This window comes from Misgurnus anguillicaudatus, chromosome 2 (genome assembly GCF_027580225.2).
Source record: "Misgurnus anguillicaudatus chromosome 2, ASM2758022v2, whole genome shotgun sequence".
Lineage (NCBI taxonomy): Eukaryota > Metazoa > Chordata > Actinopteri > Cypriniformes > Cobitidae > Misgurnus > Misgurnus anguillicaudatus.
This window is the reverse complement of record NC_073338.2, coordinates 29,176,841-29,199,473: the sequence shown is the minus strand read 5'-3', so window position 1 is coordinate 29,199,473 and position 22,633 is coordinate 29,176,841. Positions and strand designations below refer to the sequence as shown.

General features: G+C 37.5%; 1 protein-coding gene across 1 annotated transcript; it reads right to left on the bottom strand.

Moving 5' to 3' along the window:
- Positions 1 to 1,412: 1,412 nt before the first annotated feature.
- LOC129442381 (ADAMTS-like protein 2) lies at positions 1,413 to 22,260 on the bottom strand. Its single transcript, XM_055202407.2, has 18 exons — positions 22,022 to 22,260; positions 19,885 to 20,027; positions 17,815 to 17,890; positions 17,486 to 17,588; positions 17,068 to 17,213; positions 15,870 to 15,993; positions 15,644 to 15,724; positions 15,385 to 15,560; positions 12,599 to 13,031; positions 9,588 to 9,933; positions 7,271 to 7,374; positions 7,046 to 7,172; positions 5,872 to 6,085; positions 4,438 to 4,593; positions 4,036 to 4,206; positions 3,774 to 3,950; positions 2,553 to 2,697; positions 1,413 to 1,953 (listed from the first exon to the last, which is right to left on the bottom strand). Exons 1-18 carry the CDS (start codon positions 22,118 to 22,120, stop codon positions 1,832 to 1,834), a joined length of 2,943 nt encoding a protein of 980 aa, XP_055058382.2. The 5' UTR covers positions 22,121 to 22,260; the 3' UTR covers positions 1,413 to 1,831.
- Between the last annotated feature and the right edge of the window lie 373 nt (positions 22,261 to 22,633).

Genomic DNA, 22,633 nt, shown 5'->3' with positions numbered 1-22,633 from the left:
TTCTCTCTTGTGGGTTGGCATTCAAAGTGAGTCTCTTAGATTAATGGCCACAAATCCCTCCCAACAGTACTATGTTCCAACTGAAGGCCATCAAAATGACTCACAGTCTTGTGCCTCTGCTGGCAATTATTTAAACATTTATAAACAAAATCCTCAAAAAATCCGAAGTGTATTTTTTTAGCCTTTTTTACATCCAAAAATGTACTAACGTATTTACTGTGGGGTAAACTCAAGGGCAATTTCCCAGACAGTGTTTAGATTAATCCAGGACTATGTCTTGGTTATATTATGACATTTATGTAGTTTCACAAACATACCTTACAAAAAACATTACTGATGTGCATCTTGAGACAAAACAATAGCACTGATAATTGTTAAGATATGTCAATACAAGATGTTTTTAAATTAAGACAGCTCAAACATGCACTTTAGTCTGGGACTAGAATAAGCCCTGTCCGGGAAACTGACCACTGACCAAACTCAAATTGTCCTTTAGGATAAAAGAAATAAGAAATAATGTTAAGCGCAAGCCATTTTGCAATCAATATTAATAATATTAGGAGAAACTGCCTGTAACATGTCCATAAAAAGTTGCAGTGTGTAATTTTTAGAAAGATCTTTTGACAGAAATGCAAAATAATATACAAAACTATACACTGTAAAACCTAACAGCCAACCCAACTCAAACCATTTAAGCAAACCGGTTGCATTAGACCATTCAAGTTTTAAAACACAAAAATGTAAGCACTGTGAACCTGAGTCATGTGCAATTATGCACTTATATTTAAGTAGTGTGAACTTAAATATAAGTGCATAACTGCATATGACTCAATTTGTTTAAGTGCACAGTACTCAAATGTATGTGTTTTAAAACTAATGCAACCGGTTTACGTAAATGGTTTGAGTTAACTTTTAAGTTTTAAAGTGTATAATCAGGGGTGTATAAAGACCTTACATAATGAACCATTATGTGTTTATTACCTTAGAACGAGACCTTTTTATCTACATACACCGAGGGTCCCCTTACATGGAAGTCATCATTTTGTGCCGCCATTTTTCTACAGACCTTTTTTTTTACTAAGTTGTCTCCGACGATGACATGTTTGTCCGGTGGCAGCTACCGTAGCTTCTCTTTGTGTTTCAAAAGTGAGGGATGAGCCGTGGACTAAGCCGTTGGTTGCAATTCGCAACCTCACCACTAGATGCCGCTAGAATTTACACACTGCATCTTTAAAAAAGCGACACAGCTTTGCTCACAGTAGGGGTAAACTGTGTCAAATCAAACTGTATTTTTACTTATTTTTATCTGCTGTTTTTTGATGTAAACATTTTATAAACATCACATTAACGAATCATAATGGAGTATTTATGAGTGAGTATGTATCTGCGAGTATCCAAAGATCGACACCAAATCCCAAAACAAATGTTTTTATTTCTTCAAGACAAAAAGTGAACACGAAAACAAACAAAACGAAAAACTTTGTACATATATCATAAGATTTGTGTGTTAGTGTTTGTTTGTTAGAGGCATCCAGTATAGAGAAGGGGTCTGTACAGTTGTCTTGATGGTTACTGTACGCAGTCTCTATCACAGTAAACCCAGTCCAGTTAAAGAAGCTGCCTTTAGTGGATCCCTGCAGTGGGGCTTACGTAGGGCCAATGGCCTTTTATTATAGCACCTTTCTTTATGTACTGTAGGAGAGATTGACAGCCGTGAGGTTGAAGGGCTTGTCTAGTAGAGTAAACTCTACCGGGGGTACCCCAGGGGTACAGTTTAGGGTTCAGTGCGTTCAGTATAAAGAGGGCCCCAGTGAGGGGCCAGAAAGACTTTTTACTGGCTCTTGTTTTTGCATGACAGACAGCAGGCCTTTCTGTAGTACCAATGAGTGCACAGCTTCACCCGCAGGACAAGGGCGCAGTTAGCCGTCACTTTATCCTGACATGCATCCTCAGCTGAAGAATAAGAAAATAAATTCAGACATAAACATAAAATATTGAATATACAGCGGTAGAAATGTTGAGTAAACATTTCAGTTTTGTAAACGGCACAGAAATTCTCACACTTAAGGGCAATTCTTAGTATAGATGTTCCAACTAAATCTCTAATAGAGAACTGCTGTCCAAAAACACAAAACCGGCTGGCAAATTAACAACACGCATGATGCGCTTGCCCTACAAAGTTAAAAACAACAAAGCATTAATCTGGTCCAAATTTCACAGGAATTAGCCTGTGCTGTGCCAAGATAGATGCGCATGTGCTTTTAATTGAGCCGTTCGTTTCAACACACACTTCTTGCTGCGTTTCATTAAAAGTACAGCGCAAACGACTTAAAAACTGGCATGATCAAATAACAGCCAAGCCAGGATGCATCCTAAAGCAAATACAAATGTAGGTTAAAGCTTTTAAATCTATACTCAAGGCACATCTTGTTGAAATCTACTATGTGTATACAAGCTTTACACAGCCTCAAGCCAAACCTCAGTATGGATCCACTGTATGCATCTGTTAATACTCATCTGCAGTACTGCGGTTTGCCAAAACACTTGTGTACCTGGTGCTTCAGTGGTGCAGGGCTGCACCTCACAGCTCTGCCTGGCTTCAGGTCTCAGTGTGGAGTCACAGCTATGGCCCAACTCTTCTCCTTGATAGCACTTTACCTCTCGTACCCTCACTCCAATCCCACACGTTTTACTGCACTGCAGGACACACAGATACATAGAAGTGTTAGCAACAAAAAATGCTAAATAAAGTATATCAAACATACAATTTACAGACCCCTAAAGACAATGAATATAAGATGCACTTAGTTTTAAAGGATTAGTCAATTTTCTTAAAAAAAAATCCAGATACTTACTCACCACCATGTCATCCAAAATGTTGATGTCTTTCTTTGTTCAGTTTTTCTCATTTTAATGGACTTTAATGGACCCCAACACTTAACAGTTTTAATGCGGTTTAAAATTGTAGTTTCAAAAGAATTTAAACAATCCCAAACGAGGCATAAGGGTCTTATCTAGCGAAACGATTGTCATTTTTGGAAATAAAAATATGCACTTTTAACCACAACTTTTCGTCTTCCTCCGATCGTGTGACGCGCCAGCGCGACCTCACGTAATACGGCATCACTTCAAGAGGTCACGGATGACGTATGCAAAACTACACTTCAGTGTTTACAAGTGTGGAGAAAGAGGACCATTCTGACGTTGTTGTATGTTGAATGATACTAATTAATGTCTTTGTGTCAGTTTATTGTTTAAAATGGTCCACAAATGTGCGTTTCATATATGTAACACATGACCTTTCCACAGCATTACACAATTACGTGAGGTTAACTGGTCACAGGACCGGAGATAGACGAGAAGTTGTGGTTTAAAAGTGCATATTTTTTATTTTTCTTCTCAAAAATGACAATCTTTTCGCTAAATAAGACCCTTATGCCTCGTTTGAGATCATTTAGAGTCCTTTGAAACTGCAATTTTAAACTGCATTAAAACTGTTACGTGTTGGGGTCCATTAAAGTCCATTAAAATGAGAAAAATCCTGGAATGTTTTCTTCAAAAAACATAATTTCTTCTCGACTGAACAAAAAAAACATCAACATTTTGAATGACATGGTGGTGAGTAAATTATCTGGATTCTTTTTTTTTTTTTAGAAAATTGACTAATCCTTTAATAGTATACAGTATACATTTCTAAAGTTACATAAAAATATGACAATAAAACCCTTGAAATCAGAGAAAAAAAGTGAAACTGTCATATCCATTCTCTTTACCTGTGACCAGGAAGTGGTGAACCACTTGGAACAGGGTCTCTCAAAACAGGCCGCACTGTCCGCAGGTTTGAGGGACCTGTCACACATGGGCTCTAGAAACTCTTTAAACACACCACCCTCCAGTCCCGCACACACAACCTGCCGCGTCTTCACCCCACGCCCACAGGTTGCATTACACTGTTGGAGAAAACAACAATACGGTTAAAGTTTTTTTTAGCACATAGATGAACGAAGAATCATTTGTGCAGCAAAAGGGGGTCACCTGTGCCCACTCTTGCTCCACCCAGTGGGCGGGGCAGTTTTTGTCTCCACATGGATGAACAGCGAGCGGCTTGAGCTCTGGATCGCATTGAGAATCAGAGATCACCTTCCCATTGCTGTTCTTACACACCACATAACGCCTCATCCGACCTTCCCCACACAGCCCTGAGCACTTTAAGAAGAAGAACGAGTGATAAATCATATTATTAATAATAGACAAGTTTATTCATCACATGCTTAACAGAAAGACGGTGAAATATAGGACTGAACAAATCTAAACTTAACCAAGATAAAGAAGGTGAACAAAATAAATATACAATACAACAATTTAATAAATGAGTCAAAAAACAATACTGGTGTAGACCTGTTGGTAACATATTCATTACAAGTTCTAAAAACCCACCGGTCCCCATTCAGAAACGGTCCATCGGCGATCACAGGGCACACCCTCGCATTCTCTCTGGCTAACCGGTCTGGTGGAGTTGTTACAGAGCCTGGCATCCATCGAGCAGCGCACCTCACGACTCCTCACCCCACGACCACCGCACTTCGCTGAACACTATTAAGAACAAAACACACTACATTACCAAACATGATTTCATGCTGGCATGGCTGTTATTCTTATAAAATTAAGTTAAAATGTGTAATTTTTGCACCATTAGCAGTACCAAACAGAACTAAAAAATATGTGACGCTGCCTTTGAAAACCCAGCTAAAGTCATTTTTTGTGATTTACTGTTTTCTACATAAATAATATATAATAATAATAATATCAAGTATAACACCCAATATCTTTAAAGGGACACTCCACTTTTTTTGAAAATATGCAAATTTTCCAGCTCCCCTAGAGTTAAACATTTGATTTGTACCTTTTTGGAATCCATTCAGCCGATCTCTGGGTCTGGCGGTACCACTTTTAGCATAGTTTAGCACAATCCATTGAATCTGATTAAACCATTAGCATCACGCAAAAAATAACCAAAGAGTTTGGATATTTTTCCTATTTAAAACTTGACCCTTCTGTAGTTACATTGTGTACTAAGACCGACAGAAAATTAAAAGTTGGGATTTTCTAGGCAGATATGGTTAGGACTACACTTTAATTCTGGTGTAATAATCAAGGACTTTGCTGCTGTAACATGGCTGCAGGAGGCACAATGATATTACGCAGCAGCCGAAAATAGTCCCTTTATTAACTTTCAATGGCAGGGGACTACCTTCGGGCAGTGCGTAACACCACTACACCTCCCGCAGCCATGCTACATCAGCAAAGTCCTTGATTATTACGCCAGAATGAGAGTCCTAGCAATATATGCCTAGAAAATCACAACTTTTATACAAAATTTCGTCGGCCTTAGTACACGATGTAACTACAAAAGAGTCAAGTTTTAAATAGGAAAAAAATCCAAACTCTTTGGTTATTTTTAGCACAATGCTAATGGTCTAATCAAATTCAATGGATTTTCCTAAGCTAAACAGTAAGAATCAAATGTTTAACTCTAGGGGAGCTGGAAAATCTCTTTACAGGGTCACATATTCGCCCCAACTGCTCTCACCTTGTTGGTTGAGCCAATATTGTATAATTGCAGATCAACCAAAAGATTGCAATTTCGCTTGATGTTAAAGGTGGTGCATGAAATACATGTTTAATAAGTGATCAAAAGTACTGAGTATAGCATAATAATAGTATAAATGTATCCATTCCTATTTCGCAAATAAATCAGCAACCAAGTACTATCTATATTACAATTGCAAATATATTTAGCATAGCTACAGATATACACAGCTAACATTCAATTCACATGCACGGTTTCAAGAAAATGCTTCACAAGCTGACCTCAGACCAGTCTGAAATCTCCCACTGAGGGCCACAGCTCTTGCTCTTGCAGGCTTTCCGAGTCATGGGTTTCTGTAGCTCGGCAGCCTGGCAAACTTCATCATACACAGAGCTGTCAAATCCCGGTGCCAGCATCTTCCAACAGCGCACGGTCCGAAACTGAAACCCCTCCCCACACGTCCGAGAACACTCACTCCACCGGCTGGTTTCCCACCTGTGGCAGTATTCACCAAACAGGGTAACAATTTATTTTTGACATTCCATTGATAATAAATAATTGTGCAACTAAACGTCAACTTATGAGAGAATATACTGTTAGGGGTAGGTTTAGGGTCAGAGAGAGTTAGGCCTAATAGAATAAGTTGACAGAAAAGTTTATTATAGTCAGTAGACTACAGTATATACTGTAGTCCAGTATAGTCAGCATTCCCATAAAGTATTAGCAGATAAAAAGCATGTCTGGTAGTTGACAAAAAAGTTGCAAAGTTATTATAGTTAGTAATACCTAAAATTGCGGATCGAAATCTACTCTAGCTGTTGCATGTTCCTGAATACCACTGCAAATAATTTTGAGCCATGCATTTCAGATGAAATGGGCAAGTGTACTGGTGGGTCCAAAAATATCTGACTTAAAAATGTTTTGCTTGAAAATTTGTGTTAAACAGGGTTTAGATTAATCCAGGAGAAGGCCGTAGTTAATTTAGGACATTTAAGTAGTTTTTACAAACAGAACTTACAAAAAACTATACTGGTGTGAGACAAAACAATGGCACTGATATATGTTAAAATATGTCAGTGCAAGGTGTTTTAAAATTAAAGCAGCTCAAACATGCATTTTAGTCTGGGACTCGGATAAGCCCTGTCAGTGAAACCTCCACACCATACTCAATCGATCTAACCAACACTGTGTTTGTGACTAAATAAATGTAATGTTACACTTTGGTCTCATCTACTTTATAGATTGTTTTCCTTTGTTTTTATAAACTGACTGATGAGTTCAAATGAATTTCTTCTTCTCAGAGGTACGGTCGCTCAGAGTCAAAGTTGTTAATGTGAATATCTCTTTAGGCATGGTGTACTACAAGCAGATTGTTAAGCTATTTCATGCACAGCTTTAACATTTCTAAGAGTGTTTCTCTTAATAAAGCACAAGTAAGCAGTATCAGTATCAGACCTGGGCGGGCACTCTTTCCCTGTGCAAAATTCATGTGTTGGTTCTGGTCTGGTCAAAGAGTCACAGTAGCTCTCATCCACCTCAGTCCCATCATACTTTACACATAAGGCATAAGATGTGCTTATACCTGCAGACACAGAGCATAACGTCAAGTTTGCACAATATGTATACAACTGAAACCTGTATAAGTCTGTTATACTGTGTGTATTGTGCTGGTAGTCGCACCTGTGGTGCATGTTGAGCTGCAGGGTGCGTACGCTGATACCTTCCATCTGTACATGTCGGCCGTGCTGATGTCACGATCCAAAGATTCCACCTCAAACTCATTACTAAAAGAGTAAGATAAAAGAGAGAGAGAGAGAGAGAGAGAAAACAGGTGAGAAAATAAGGAGCAAGATTAAAAATGTCTTCTTAAAGAGATACTCCAGGCAAATTTCAAAATTATCTTTCAAACAAACACATTTGGAGTTATTTTAATACATGTCCTTGCTCTTTCAAGCTTTATTATGGGAGAAAACAGGGATCAGGGAACAACTTCAGACTTTAAAGGAATAGTTCCCTTCTAGTCGGTCACTATGACTTCACGTTGTGACCAACAAATTGGGAAGGCACTTCGCGGGACCAATCTACTTCCAGAAACTAGCGAAACGCCAATGAACTTGGCATGCAGGTATTTGTATCCGCCGGAACTATCCCTTTAAACCCCCCAAAAAGTGCATTCATTGTTTACAGAAGTAATCAACAAGTCTCCAATGGATTTCTTCTGCAGATCATCAATGCAATTTATAAGAAAAATATCCATGTTTCAAACTTGATAACTAGCCTCCGGCCACGATGCCATCTTGGACTCACGCGATTCACTGCGCAATGTATCCGTGGCAACCAGCACTCACTACGCTAAAACTCCTGTGAATCACATAGTTATTATAGTTTATTAAGTTTTAAATATAAATATTTTTCTTACAAAAATCCAATTGATTACCCGCAAAAGACCTTTATAAACCCCTTAGAGACTTGTGGATTATTAATTAACTCATTCCCCGCCAACCATTTTTTGAAAAGTTGTCAGCCAGCATTTTTTCTGATTTTTACAAAAGTTTCACAAAATGCCCTCCAGGAAAATTTTCTTCTAAAAATATATAAACATACATACATATATATATATATATATATATATGAAAGAACAGACCCTCTGCTTTCAAACAAACAAACAAAATGGGGGGGACGTTTCATCCTATCTATATTTGTTCTCTGCTTATAAAAAGCTGAAATAATTGCATTTTTGTGAAGGAATTTTGTTAGCGATCAGATTCAGAACAATAATCAAAAGTTATAAAAAAGTTTAAAATTAGTAAAAAAACGTTTTGGCTTCAGTTTTTTCATAAATTGGGTAAGTGTCATCTGGATAATCGCAGTATTGCAGATTAACATAAAAATTATTTTTATGTAAATGTTTTCTCTTAATTGACAAGATAACTTTGACAAGATGTACTTTTTTGGGGTTCAAAGTCAGAAGTTGTTCCTTGATCCCTGTTTTAACAATAAAAATATGTTTAATTTATATAGCGTCTTTCCCAAGCTCAACGACGCTTTACAAGGTACATATATACCATTGTGTATACTACTTAAGTATTTTAGTTAAATTTTCCAAGCATCTGTGCTTTATCAGAGTGTTTGTCTTGGGAAAATATTTACTTAACTTCACTAAAAAAGTTTCACTACATTCTAAAGCATAGAATCATACTGTGTATTCCTTTTATATTGCATATTAAAATTTATTTAATACCTAATTACATAAAAATTGTGTACTTTTACTTTCTTGAGTAAAAGTACAAAAGTACTTTTTACTTAAGTAAAAGTAAAAAAAAATACTAGATGTTTAATGTACTTAAATATTAAATATAAACCAAAAACTTGAAATTATGAAATGTAGTGGAGTAAAATTTTGATATTATGCTTTGGAATGTATGTTTTCCAAAGAAAAACACTGATAAAATACGATAACTTGAAAAAATACTTTTATGTAGAAAGTAAAAATACTTAAGTAGGCTACTATACACCTCTGCCATTTCTACTATTATAAAGCTTAGAAGAGCAAGTACATTTAGTAAAATAACTCTGAATATGTTCGTCTAAAAGATGATGGACATATTTATCTTGGATTGTTTGAGGGTGAGTAAATCATGGGGTGATTTTGATATTTGGCTGGAGTATCCCTTTAATTGATCTACAACAGGATCAGCACAAAAGTCTGTTTCTAAGAATTACAGCAAAGCATTTAAATCCCCACATAAGAAATGTTTCACCTCTTTATCATAATTTTATGTTAACCTGACCTCTGGGAATTTTGCGGGCGAATGCTTGGAAAGTAAAAGTTGCAAATCTTGTTCTATCCTAACAAGCACATCTGCAGAATGGATGTAGTAAAATTTTGAAAGATTGGTGCACGTTTCCATCCATAACAACCCAGGCTAGACTGTGGCAATAAATATGTCAGAACATTCATCTGTGGCTCAATTTTGTCTTATGCCCTCCCTCTGACCTCTCGCTGTGGGGTGCCTGCACTGGCTCCACCTGGTGGAGCTGGAGAAGGATGGACCGGTTTGATGAGTCGTTAGTCCTAGGCTCAAATATAGGCTCCCCTTCCGAATCGTGCATGTCCAGACTGCCTGGGAAGATCTCCAGGGTCAGGCTGTTATCCAGAGAGGAGCTGGAATTCAGCTTGAGTATGGAACACCCCGAGAGTGCTGAACCTTCTTTACAGGGCTGTCTGGAGCCTGAGGGCCAAGCCACCCCATCGTAAAAGAGACTCTTCAGAACTGGTGTAGAGGTGTTATTGGAGTCACTGGAACTAGACGAATCACCATCAATCAAGTTGGAATCAGAACCTGAACAACATTAAGCATATTCAAAATCAGCGAATAGTTTTTATATTGGCTAAGACTTTTGGTAACATACAGTAGTGTGCAAAAGTCAAAAGGCCACCATAACCAGATTTGTTGTTTAAGCAAAGTTTATTTATTTTTCACTCTTTTTTAAGATACAAACAGAAAATACAGGAAATATGTACACAAAATTAAAAACAAAAAATAAATGTCTTCTTAGTGTGACCTCTCTTGGCACGAAACACATCTTGAGCTTTTTTAAGGAAACTGATGTCATTTGGTTAGAATAAGAAATTAGGATTTAATTTCATTTAGGTTTAAGAGATCCGGCAGCTCCTGCTATTGCACAAGTGGAAGGGGAGTTTTACCCTAAATACTTGACACTTCATCAGCTTATACTTGATACTGTTTTTAATACTACATACACATTTCCTGTATTTTCTGGTTGTATTCTATTAAAGAGACTGAAAAATAATTATATATGATCACCATAACATTACAAAAACAACACATCTAATGGTAGCATGGTGGCCTAAGACTTTTGCACAGTAGGCTACTGTATATATCAATTTAATGTTATATGGTTTGAAAATACGGTACAAAAAATATTTATGCATTTGGCAGACGCTTTTATCCAAAGCAACTTACAGTGCATTACAAGCTAAACATTTTTAGCGCTATTTGTGTTCCCTGGGAAAAAATATTTTTGAGAATGTTTGTAATCTAACAAATCAGGGGCACCATTCACTTCCATTGTATTTGAGTGCTGGGCAAAGATTAATCGCGATTAATCGCATAAAAAATTAAAGTGTATTTGTGCATAATATAATGTCTTTGCTAATATATGTGTCTGTGCTGTGTGTTATTATGTATATTTAAACACTAAATCCATTTTTTTGGTTTATATATAATATAGAATATATAAAAATATTAGGGCTGTCAAAAGATTAATCGCGATTAATCGCATCCAAAATAAAAGTTTGTGTTTACATAACATATGTGTGTGTACTGTGTGTAAATTTTATGTATATATAAATACACACACATTTATGTATAAATTTAAGAAATATTTGCCTTTAAATACGGTATATACATTTATATAATTTATATTATATATAAATATAAAAATATAAATAAATATACATACACATGTAAACGTTTCTTAAATATATTTCACATAATTCACAGCACACAATCATATCTTATGCAAAAAAATCACTTTTATTTTGTATGCGATTAATCGCGATTAATCTTTGCCCGGCACTAATTTTATCGTAGTTTTGAAGTCAGTGGTGCCCCTGATCTGCTTTGTTACAAACATCTTCCTTTGTGTTTAGCAGAACAAAGTCCTTTAAACAGGTTTGGAACAACCTGGGGGTTAGTAAATAATTTTTTGTGAACTATCCCTTTAAGTACAGTAAATCAACCACTTAAAGGGATAGTTCGGTCAAAAATTATATTAAACCCATGATTTACTCACCCCGAAGCCGTCCGAGGTGCATATGTCCATCATTTTTCAGACAAACACATTTTTAGTTATTTTAGAAAATGTTTTAGATCTTTCAGTTAATCGAATGTGAAGTTATGGGGTGCACGTCCTTCAAGTCCACGAAATGTGCATCCATCCTTCACAAGATAGGTCCGGGCGGCTCCACGATGATAAACAAAGGCCTGCTGAGGATAGTCCGCGCCATTTTGTTGTAGAAATATCCACATTTAAAACTTTATAAACAAAAATAACTACCTTCCGGTAGTGCCGCCATCTTAGTCGGTCCGCATTCAGGATGAGAGCTTACGCAGCTTACGGAGGTTTCTCTGCTGCTGCTCTGTGCCCCCGCAATCCGAATTTGTAATACGTCACTAAGAAAAGTGCGTACACTACCCTGATACTCTCTCCTGAATACAGAGGAGTCTAAGATGGCGGCGCTACCGGAAGGTAGTTATTTTTGTTTATAAAGTTTTAAATATGGATATTTCTACAACAACACCGCGCGGATTACCCTCAGAAGACCTTTGTTTATCATCATGGAGCCGTTTGGATTTCTTTGGGGAAGGATTTATGCAAATTTTTTGGACTTGAAGGATGTGGACCCCATAACTTTACTGTTTAGCAGCTGAAAGATATAAGACCTTTTCTAAAATAACAGAAAATGTGTTTGTCTGAAAAATGATGGACATATGCATCTCGGACGGCTTCAGGGTGAGTATATCATGGGTTTAATAATTTTTGGCCGAACTATCCCTTTAAATGATGATATGAAAGGTCACATCAAATCCTAGTCATATGTATGTATTTTAGTGACTAAATTATGAATCAAAACACCAAAGCTGATTATCATTTAACAGCAAAAGCTGTTTATCAATACAATCAGGTACCAAAAGTAGAAATCTTACATTTCCAAAAAACTGGATCATTGCTTCACTTCAATTTTTATTTATTTAGTATAACAATCAGAATCTTGGCACAATATTCCCAAAAAAGATGTGTAATCAATAGCAGCAGTTTGCATTTACTAACAGACCCGAGTGCAGTTCCCAAATGTGCTACCAATTTCACAAGACAGCTTTCACACAAATCAAACCACCCAAACATTAGGGTGGACTGAATATAAGTCTTCCCCAAAACCTCTACTATGAAATGAAATCCAGTCAAATTAATACTACTTACCAAAACTACCTTGTGCCTCAAGATGGTGCATTTCATCATCGAGCTCATTCTGGAGGACCTCACTGGCAGGTCTAAATAATACCAGACCAGGCAGCTCACTGAGGTTTACAGAGGCCTGGAGTTCCCACAACAGCTCTTCGGGGCCCACACGCAACTCCACGTTTTCTTGAGGAGTCATGGGAGCGCTCTGATTCCCTTTCTTTTCATACTGCTTACGACCTTCTATTTCATTATGAGCGATGGACATCTCTGAGGAGGACGTGTTAACTTTCTTCTCTCCTGGTGAGGTGTCTTTGGAAGTCATGGACATCAGGTTGCTTATCTGAGGCTGCTCAGGGGTTGAGGCTATGGGAGGTGCTGTTCTTGGCTCTGGAGATCGAGGAACCGTGTACTCGTATGTGATGTGAGGCATCTTTCCGTTGAGGTTGTAATACTTCAAAAAAAGAAAACAGCCTGTCATGCAATTGAAATAGACATAACTTACAAAAGCAGTCCAAAATTAACAATCATGAAGGGCCAACAGCAAATACATTGGCTTTGGCAAACAGAGCGGTTACTCGCCAGTTGGCCGGTAAGAAAAAACTTCAACATAAATGAGCAAAAACAACAATAGGCTAATCCTTGCTGATGTAAGCTGATTTAAATCAAAGACATGCAAACAATTTATCTGCGGTAACAACTTTTGTCTTTAAGGGACTTCATGTAGCCACACATTTATAAAAGATTCAACATTGCACCACATTAAAGACACATTGTGCTTTCAGGTTTTTGTGACAGCTACAATTTCACTGTGTCACAAATTTCACCTTGCATGTAAAATCCCCAAAAAAGTCTCATAATCTAATTACGAGATAACAAATAGGGCTGTGACGGATCACAAAACTCACGGTTCGGATCACATTACAGTTTTTGAGGCACGGATCGGATCATTTTTCGGATCAACAAAAAAAAAGAGGTAGGAAAAATCTAAAAACAAATAAAGAAATTACAAACATTTATAAAAAAGAACAAAGTTGCACATTAAAGTCGCAAAGAAACGGAAGTAGCGATTGCCTTATTTTCCACATGGTGACGTATATCCGAATGAAATAAGGCAGGGCTGGATTTGAATTTGTCCATCGAGATCTGATTGGATCGTTTGAAGTTGGGTCGTGTTGCTAATTGATAATCGCTGCGATCTCCTCCTGGACCCCGCCCACCTGCCATACCATATGACTGGAAGTGAAGAGAGATCGTTTTGAGGAGGGGAGGAGATTTGCATTTTTGATTAATGATTATGAGCACACACAAATTAAAAAAAATAAATGAAGCTCACAGATAAGTCATTTGTTAATAATACCACAATATTAAAAAAAAATATATATAAAGTTTTTCATTTCAATTTCATTGCGACTTTAAGTAAGGTCTAAATTAGCATTAGGTACAGAAATCGAATTAAATGAATCATAACACTGTCTTTATTGTACAAATTAAATATTATTATTATTATTGTTGTTTTTTTAGAGCCACAGAAGTGATTTTTTCTTTGTCTTGGGTTGTTTGATTAACATTAATGACACAGACTTAAGTAGGTTAATTGAGGTTACTGTCTCTTTAAGAACAAATAAGCACAGACTTTTCTGACTACAATTTGTAGACTCTACACTTGAGACATAAACAAATGTTTTTATTAGAAAAAGAATACTGTGAGATCATTTTGTGTGGCTTACTTTTTGAAACGCGTCTTTCCGTATATGCACCTTTAAAGGGATGATTACGACTGACTGGAGCTGGACACATTTAAATCACATTTAAATATTGTTTTAAATCACTTGAATGTTAACATTTGCAAGCCTTAGAAACACGTGCAAATGATAAACTTTCCCAACTTAAATTTGCATATTAATCCGCGAATCACATGCGAGCCGAACTGCAGATCCGTACGAATCAACTGCGATCTGTCACAGCACTAATAACAAACTTTAAAGTTTGATTTTAACCATTCATTTTACTATGATTTTAATCTTTGACATGACCTTACTTAGTCGATGTTAAAGATATCAAGGTTATATTAACACAGAATGTTCTTTACATTATGTAGGGACATATCATGAAAATCTGACTTTTCCCATATTTAAGTGCTATAATTGGGTCCCAGTGCCTTTATGAACCTAGAAATGTGAAAAATTAAACAATTGTGGTAAAAAAAATCTCTGCAAGAATGTGATAAAGTAGGTTATTGAAATTTGGCTCCCCGTGTGATGTCAGAAGGGAATAATACCACTCCTCAATCTGCACTGTCCAACCACGCCACTGCCTTTTAGTGCAGAGATCAGCTCATTTGCATTTTAAAGGACACACCCAAAAACAGCACATTTTTACTCACACCTACAAAGTGGCAATTTTAACATGCTATAATAAATTATCTATATGATATTTTGAGCTGGAACTTCACACCAAATGTTTATTTTAAATCTTAAAAAAGTCTTGTAAAACATCCCCTTTAAAAAAACATAAATCACAAAAAATTACTTTCAGTAGGTTTTCACAGGCAGTGTCACAAATATCCAATAAAATACAGATAAATTACAGTTTTATAGCAATATTTACTGTATGACGAGCAATTTTTCTTTTTGGTTAAGGTGGCATGGCAAAGAAATTATTCTGGACCCGGTTTACATAATATCACACTGCAGTAATAAAGTCACTACTTCTAGTAAGTAGCACATAGAGATATTTTACTGTATTATCAAACAAAACATAAAAACATGGTTAATGGTGCTTCAAGTACATACCTATATACCTACCATGACATTCAGGGCCTGCTGGGTGGGACCCTGAGCCATGATGTACTCAAAGCCATCAGAGAAGAGGTTAGCTGGCCTCCTGTACTTAAACACTGTGCCAGCGACATGAAAGTTCTGTGGATTGTCAATCACACTGTTCCCATTGAAGAAAAAGTGACCGGCTTCATCAGAGAGAGCTAGACAGAATGAAAAAACACATTTGTTTCCACATTCTTTCTTTTTACCTGAATCATGACAAACCTACCACGGAAACTCTTACCCAATATATTTTCAGTCTTGCGTCGCTCTATGATTTGAATATCTGTGGCACTAGCTGGTATATTGGTTATGAACACATAACCTAAAGACAAAACGATACATTTTAAATTATTTGGACTCATATTACTAATGAGTTAGATGAGACTTCACTATCCTATATAACCTTTATTAATATAATCTACTGCAATATATGATTTTAAAAACCTTAATACTAATATAAGGTATACCTAACTGTGTGATCCCTTTCCGGTAAGATCCTGAGACTCGATAACACGAACCTCCATTTCCCCCACAGACTCCGCATTTGTCTATGGTTTTACTGGAGTACAATTTCCCATCACACCCCACTACCTACATCCGGAACAAAAGAAGACAGTCTGCACTAAACGTGATACAATAAATGATCATTTTTGACACAAATAACAAACAACATCTCTATAACACTAGGGGGCGTTTTCACGGACAGGGATTAAGACTGATCCTAGACTAAAATAAATGTAAGAGCTGTCTAAACTTTAAACAACTTGCACTGACATATCTTAAAAATACATCAGTGCCCTTTGTTCTGCCTCAAAATGCACACAAGTAATGTATTTAGCAAGGCATCTTTGTTAAAACGAGTTATATTTTCTAACTGAACTAAGTCCAGGGTTCCCAATCCTTAGTTAACTTCAAATTCAAGGACCTTTCAAGGACTTTCCAGGTCCAATACCCTCAAATTCAAGGAATAAATGTGGACACATTTCAAGTGAGAGCAAGATAACATCATGTTACCTTTTAAGATACATTGTTACAGTTCCCTTTCAAGGGAACTCGCGCTGCATCACTGCAGTGACACTTTGGGGATGCCTCCAGAGGTAAGTGTGTCTGAATGTGTATATATCAAATTCAACCAATGGTGAGGCTTTACAAAGACAGGGTGACGTGGGAGCCAGGAAGTATATCGTTATCTAAAATATTGCCAAAGACAGTGTTACAGGGATGCAGGAAGTATGACAAGGGAGACGCAGCGTCTCGTTCCCTTCTCAGGGAACAAGTGTTACATACGTAACCCGAGACAAACACAACTATGCAAAAAAGCATTTTGGTATGAATCAACATTCGAATACACAAAATATAAGCATTTAAAGCATGTGTGCTTAAAAAGTCTAGAATTTTTATGATATTATCCTACACTACACAGGGAATAATATGGATTTTTAAAACGTTTTGCATAAAATATATTCAAGCACTTTCAATGACCTGTATCTGTGTATGTATATTTTCAAAAACTTCCCAGGGCCTTGAATTTTTCCCCCAGATTCACAAACATTCAAGGATTTCAAGGACCCGTGGGAACCCTGTAAGTCCTAGTCCTCGTTTAGGCTAATCCCTGTCTGGGAAACCACCCCTGGGTCTCAATCACCAAATATTCCTTAGGCATACCTGACACTGGCCCTCGATGCAGACACCCTGGTAGATGCCATCCCTGCAGAAAGTCCCATCGTGAGCAGGCACCAACAGTTGCCTTTCTCCAGTTGTTGTGGTGCACTGGAGGTCACATGGCTTGTTGGATATGCTAATGTAATCATCTGAACAGGATATGACATCAGCAAAACAACATTAAAATCTAAGCTTTACAGTTCCTCTACAGACAAAATGGCATCGAGAGGTCGCTTTTAAAATTGGGGGGCTATAGACTGTGGAAATAATTTATAGAGTTTGGCAAAAAAAATCTGTCTAGGACACTGAAAGACACAAAGATTAGGAAGGAGAGCACATTAACTAATAACATGAAAGCGATAAAAAACACAGGCAAGCAGAAAGAAGTGGAAAATGAGAACACTGATAGACTTTTTTTTACCCGGATAAAGTGGAACCCATTCATAGTACTTCCTGCCGAAGGCTTTGGCATTGAATTGAGAGCACTGGTGCTGTTTGAAGCTGATTCTGCTGTTTGGGCATGGCTAGGCAAACATCCAGACAACAATAAAGACACAGCTTGTGAGCCAGGCAGCAGGTCAAACAGCCTGCAGATATTAGAGCTTAAAGCCAACATGTGTAAGAATGCATAGCTATGCCAGTTGGCTTGGATGGAGCAGTCCATCCAGTAACATGTGATATTGCAGTCGCATTATTATCAGTAATTAATTCATTATAAGCAAAGATTTTTTGATAAAAATCATGTCGTACCTGGTTTGTACACAGCTGATACTTCCTGGATGATCCAATGCAGAAGGAACTATTGATGTTTTGGGTAGATGTCAGTCTGAAAACAGGTATGAAAGCATTTGGTTTTAATCCAAAGCAACTTACTGTACAGTGTAGTGTAGTACTGTATGCATACAATGAACTGTACTGTAAAGCATACATTTTGTCACTTTATTTGTTATAGTAACACTATTCATAGGTTATCTGTGTGCAAGCCCATCTAAAATGATCTATTGATGTGACATCATTATTTAAAGATTAGTAAATTTTCTTAGTAAAAATCCAGATAATTTACTCACCACCATGTCATCCAAAATGTTGATGTCTTTCTTTGTTCAGCCGAGAAGAAATTGTGTTTTTTGAGGAAAACATCCCAGGATTTTTTCTCATTTTAATGGACTTTAATGGACCCCAACACGTAACAGTTTTAATGCAGTTTAAAATTGAAGTTTCAACCGAGTTTCAAAGGACTCTGAAAGATCCCAAACGAGGCATAAGGGTCTTATCTAGAGAAACCATCGTCATTTTTGACCAAAAAAATACAAAATATGCACTTTTAAACCACAACTTCTCATCTTCCTCCGGTCATGTGACGCGCCAGCGCGACCTCACATAATTGCGTAATGCGGTGGAAAGGTCACGTGTCACATATATAAAACGCACATTTGCGGACCATTTTAAACAATAAACTGACACAAGGCATTAATTGGTATCATTCAACATACAACAATGTCGGAACGGTCCTCTTTCAGCACACTTGTAAACACTGGGGCGTAGTTTCGCATACGTCAACCGTGACATCTTGAAGTGATGACGTATTGTGTGAGGTCGCGCTGGCGCGTCACAGGACCGGAGATAGACAAGAAGTTGTGGTTTAAAAGTGCATGTTTTGTATTTTTCTTGTCAAAAATGAATATCGTTTCTCTAGATAAGACCCTTATGCCTTGTTTGGGATCTTTTAGCAATTTTAAACTGTTACATGTTGGGGTCCATTAAAGTCCATTGCAAAAAGAAAAATCCTGGAATGTTTTCCTCAAAAAACAATTTCTTCTCGACTGAACAAAGATAGACATCAACATTTTGGATGACATGGTGGTGAGTAAATTATCCGGATTTTTTTTTTAAGAAAATAGACTAATCCTTTAACATTATTAGTCACTCAATGACCTTTGCTTGACTGCTATCACACAAAACATGACTGTAAATGCAACTACGTATAGTCACTGTCTACTATATGCATTGCAGATGTTGAATATTTGGTTTTCTTCAGGATTTGTGGTTCCATTCCTCTAAACCCCTCGTTACATTATTGTTCTCATCTTTCCAGCTTTCTCTGAACCCTCCCCCATGCACACACCTTTCGCTTGCCTCAACCATACTGAGAAGTGCTAATGGGAGCCAGCTGGACTGGCTCAGCTTGGTTCCTTATCACCAGTGGAATCTTCCCGAAATGTTTGACCATTGGCTCTAAAAGCCATTTTATAAATTTGTTTGTCATTCGGAGCACAATTCCTAGTGACGTACATTCCACATGACACTCTTAAGTCTGTAGAGGATAGTATGATGGCAAGCCCATGCCCCCACTTATTTTCTAAGTGAGGGTTCGCAATCTATGTTCTAAAGACTTATCAATGGAATATCTTTAACGAAATACTTTATGATACACACTGGTATGGTTCATTTTCCATAACAGATCATCCATGATTACATAGCTTGCTTAGTAGAGTTTAAAGTACTCATAAAGTTCCACTTCATAAACAGCTACGTTAGTTTGAATGGTCATAGAAAATAAACTAGTCAGCACTGAGAGCAAAATTAAGCAATTATATGTGTAAAATGCAGTTAGGAAAAATGAAATACTAGACACCTTTAGGAGCCACAATAAGTGCATTAAGCTTAATATCTGGTGTGAAAAGAGGGTTCAGACCAGGCAGGACAAACTGACAGCATTAACCCTCGAAGTTTAAAACCAGGACTGTCACTTCTAATTACGGCTTGGGATTTTCTAGTAAATGCTGGCTCAGAATCCTCTGTGTTGTAAGAGTTGTTTACCTCTGCTGCAGACAGTGACGTTCCTGAGAGCGCACTCCCCCTCCGCAGGTACGGGAACAGGTGGACCAGCTACTCCATTCGCCCCACCATTGAGCTACCTCGTCTGGCTGCCTCTGGATATCCTCTCTCCCCTCACTGCTGTCCTGGCAAAGACAGAGACGCAGTGCTTCACTGCTGCACACTTACATGATAACATGGGAAATCTGTAAACAACACCAATTACTGTGAGACACGAGCACTTTTTGTGCAAGACTTTGTGGGTTAATGTTGTTATTACTTTCAATGGACCAATAATGAAATGTTGTTGTTATTATAGATCTTGGTTCTTATGTTGGATCTCTGATGCGTTGCCAGGTTTTTAACTATTAAGGCTAATTTTTAACTCATTTTTAGTGTTTTAGCGTCAACCCATTACTTTAAAACAGGTCACTGAAAAAACAATTTTAAGTCTCTAAAATAACTGCATGAAAAGAATTTACTGTTGTGTCACAATAATATTTGGTAAATAACATCTGGATCTTAAAAAAGACATAACAGATAAATGGGAAAGACAGAGAGGGAAGAAAATAGGAGAGCAGAATAAAGATGAATTAAAACAGGATAGTAGGAGAGCAAAGGCACTCTGGCTAAAATTCAAAACCCAGACCATGTCCGGCAATGAATTTTTAAAACAGACTCTTTTTGAGTTGGTGCAACCCTTTTCGCGGGGTGGTTTTAGGAAGGAGATGGAGACAGAGGTGGATGGAGCCCCCCTAACAGCCCAGCCAGATGAAAGGGCCAGCGACTGTAGGCAAATTAAGCAGACTCCTGTTGTCTAGACAGCAGGTTAATCGCTCCTCTTCAAGCTTTGCATCAGTGAACTTTAACAGAACACAGGCATGGCTCAATGGAAAGTCTGAAGCTCTCAAAGAGAGGAGCTGCCCAGCATGGTTGATCTCAAACCGGCTTTAATGGTCAACGTTTGGATTTAGGTACAAGGAGGCGGATTTACACAAAGGGCATTTATTTTTTTTCCTAGAGCTCTGTGCACCCATTGACCCATCCTGAATGGAGCACTGTTCGGTTTATAAATGACATTTGGAAGGTTATGGTAAATTTAAGCATAAAATCCACGTGTCTGCAAGTGACATAATAACATAGGCGTGTCTTTTTTCACTATAAAGTATCTTTAGAAACACAAATACAGTAGAATGTGTAATAGTAGTACGGGGAATTGGCAGCCCCCCTCTACAAACCCAAACATATTTGCTAAAGCCACTCCAGAGCCCCCCGCCCCAAACGCAGGGGATCTTAAGCTTGTCCAAACAAGAGTCTGCATGCCCATATGTTTTTTATCCGAATGCCCTCTAGATGTGTACATTTTAAATAGACAATAGACTTTTCCTCACTTTCCAACGTAGTCTTCAACCGGAGACCCCCAAGGGACACCACGTGGACCCTTACAAGTTTCCAAATGTCACTTCAGTTGAGTTTAGTCTGCTGGTGCATGCACGTCCCTTGTAAAAAGGCACTCATTAACACATCAAAGTCAGCATCAGTCTCTTTTTTTTATAAAACAATGACGATATTTCTCTTAAACCCTATGAATGACAACAACGCCCATAAATAGACCAAACAATTGCGCTAAATAACAGCGATGTTCTATTTATGGACACTCGTGGTAGATATTTACGATAGCAGTAAAACCAACTGATTCACCTTGACTCAACTCAACTCTTTATTCACAAAAGCAAAGCAAAGAAAGCAACAGATAAAACACTCCACGTTTTTATTGTGCTGACGAGATATCAAAACGTGCAAACGTAAACTGCGGTCAAAAAAACGTAACAATATGCAACCACAGAGACTTAGACTTACGATTGGCTTTGATCTCTGATCATAAACTAGACATTTAAAAATTGCATAAAAAGACACTGTGCCCATGGATGTTGTCCAAACCGTGTTTTTGGCGTGTTAAGTGTGATGTTACGCCCGCCACAGATCTGTTGTCGCTTCCATTACAACCGGCATTTGTAACAGAGCGCTTATTCAAAGCAGCGTTAGTAACGTTAGATCAAGGCTGCAACTTCAGGGAAACTGTATCTTTAAAAAAGTGTGTTTCACGTGTGTTCATATGCAAAAAGTAAATGCGATTTACCTTAACACCTGCACCTGCTGCTTTATTTATAATCCACAGGAGTAGGACAATGCAGTGTAGTAAAATATGTCCGAATCTCGCAGTCCATAGACAGTACATGGTTCATTTGAGAACAAGAAGACCTCGCCCCCCTGATCTTCACCAGAGACTAAAGAGAGAGAGGGGCTTGCACTTTGAGGTCTTTGGTGAACAAACCCTTGATGCATTAATGGCTTTACAACCTGCTGGAGGAGAAGAAAAGGGGGCTGGTCGGACCGACTGTGATTGACCTTGTAAATTTCAAAGTGTGCAGCATCCATCTCCCTATTAATAAATAGGAAATTAGGTTACGGTTACGTTAGTTTAAGTGAGCTACAAGACGAATAACACAGGACAAGAATACTCAAAAACATATATTTTAAGGTAGGACCTACCTGTAAATATGTGAACGTTTATAATCACAATGTACCAGTTTTATTGCTGTATATAAAATACATGCTTTTGCTTTAGCTTCAGCCACAAAATAATACTGTCTGCAAGTTAGGCTTATTATATCATATATCATATAAGTAGAAGAAATTGCCATCTAAATCTAACCAAAAATTAAAATGAAAAACACATCTCATTTAATTT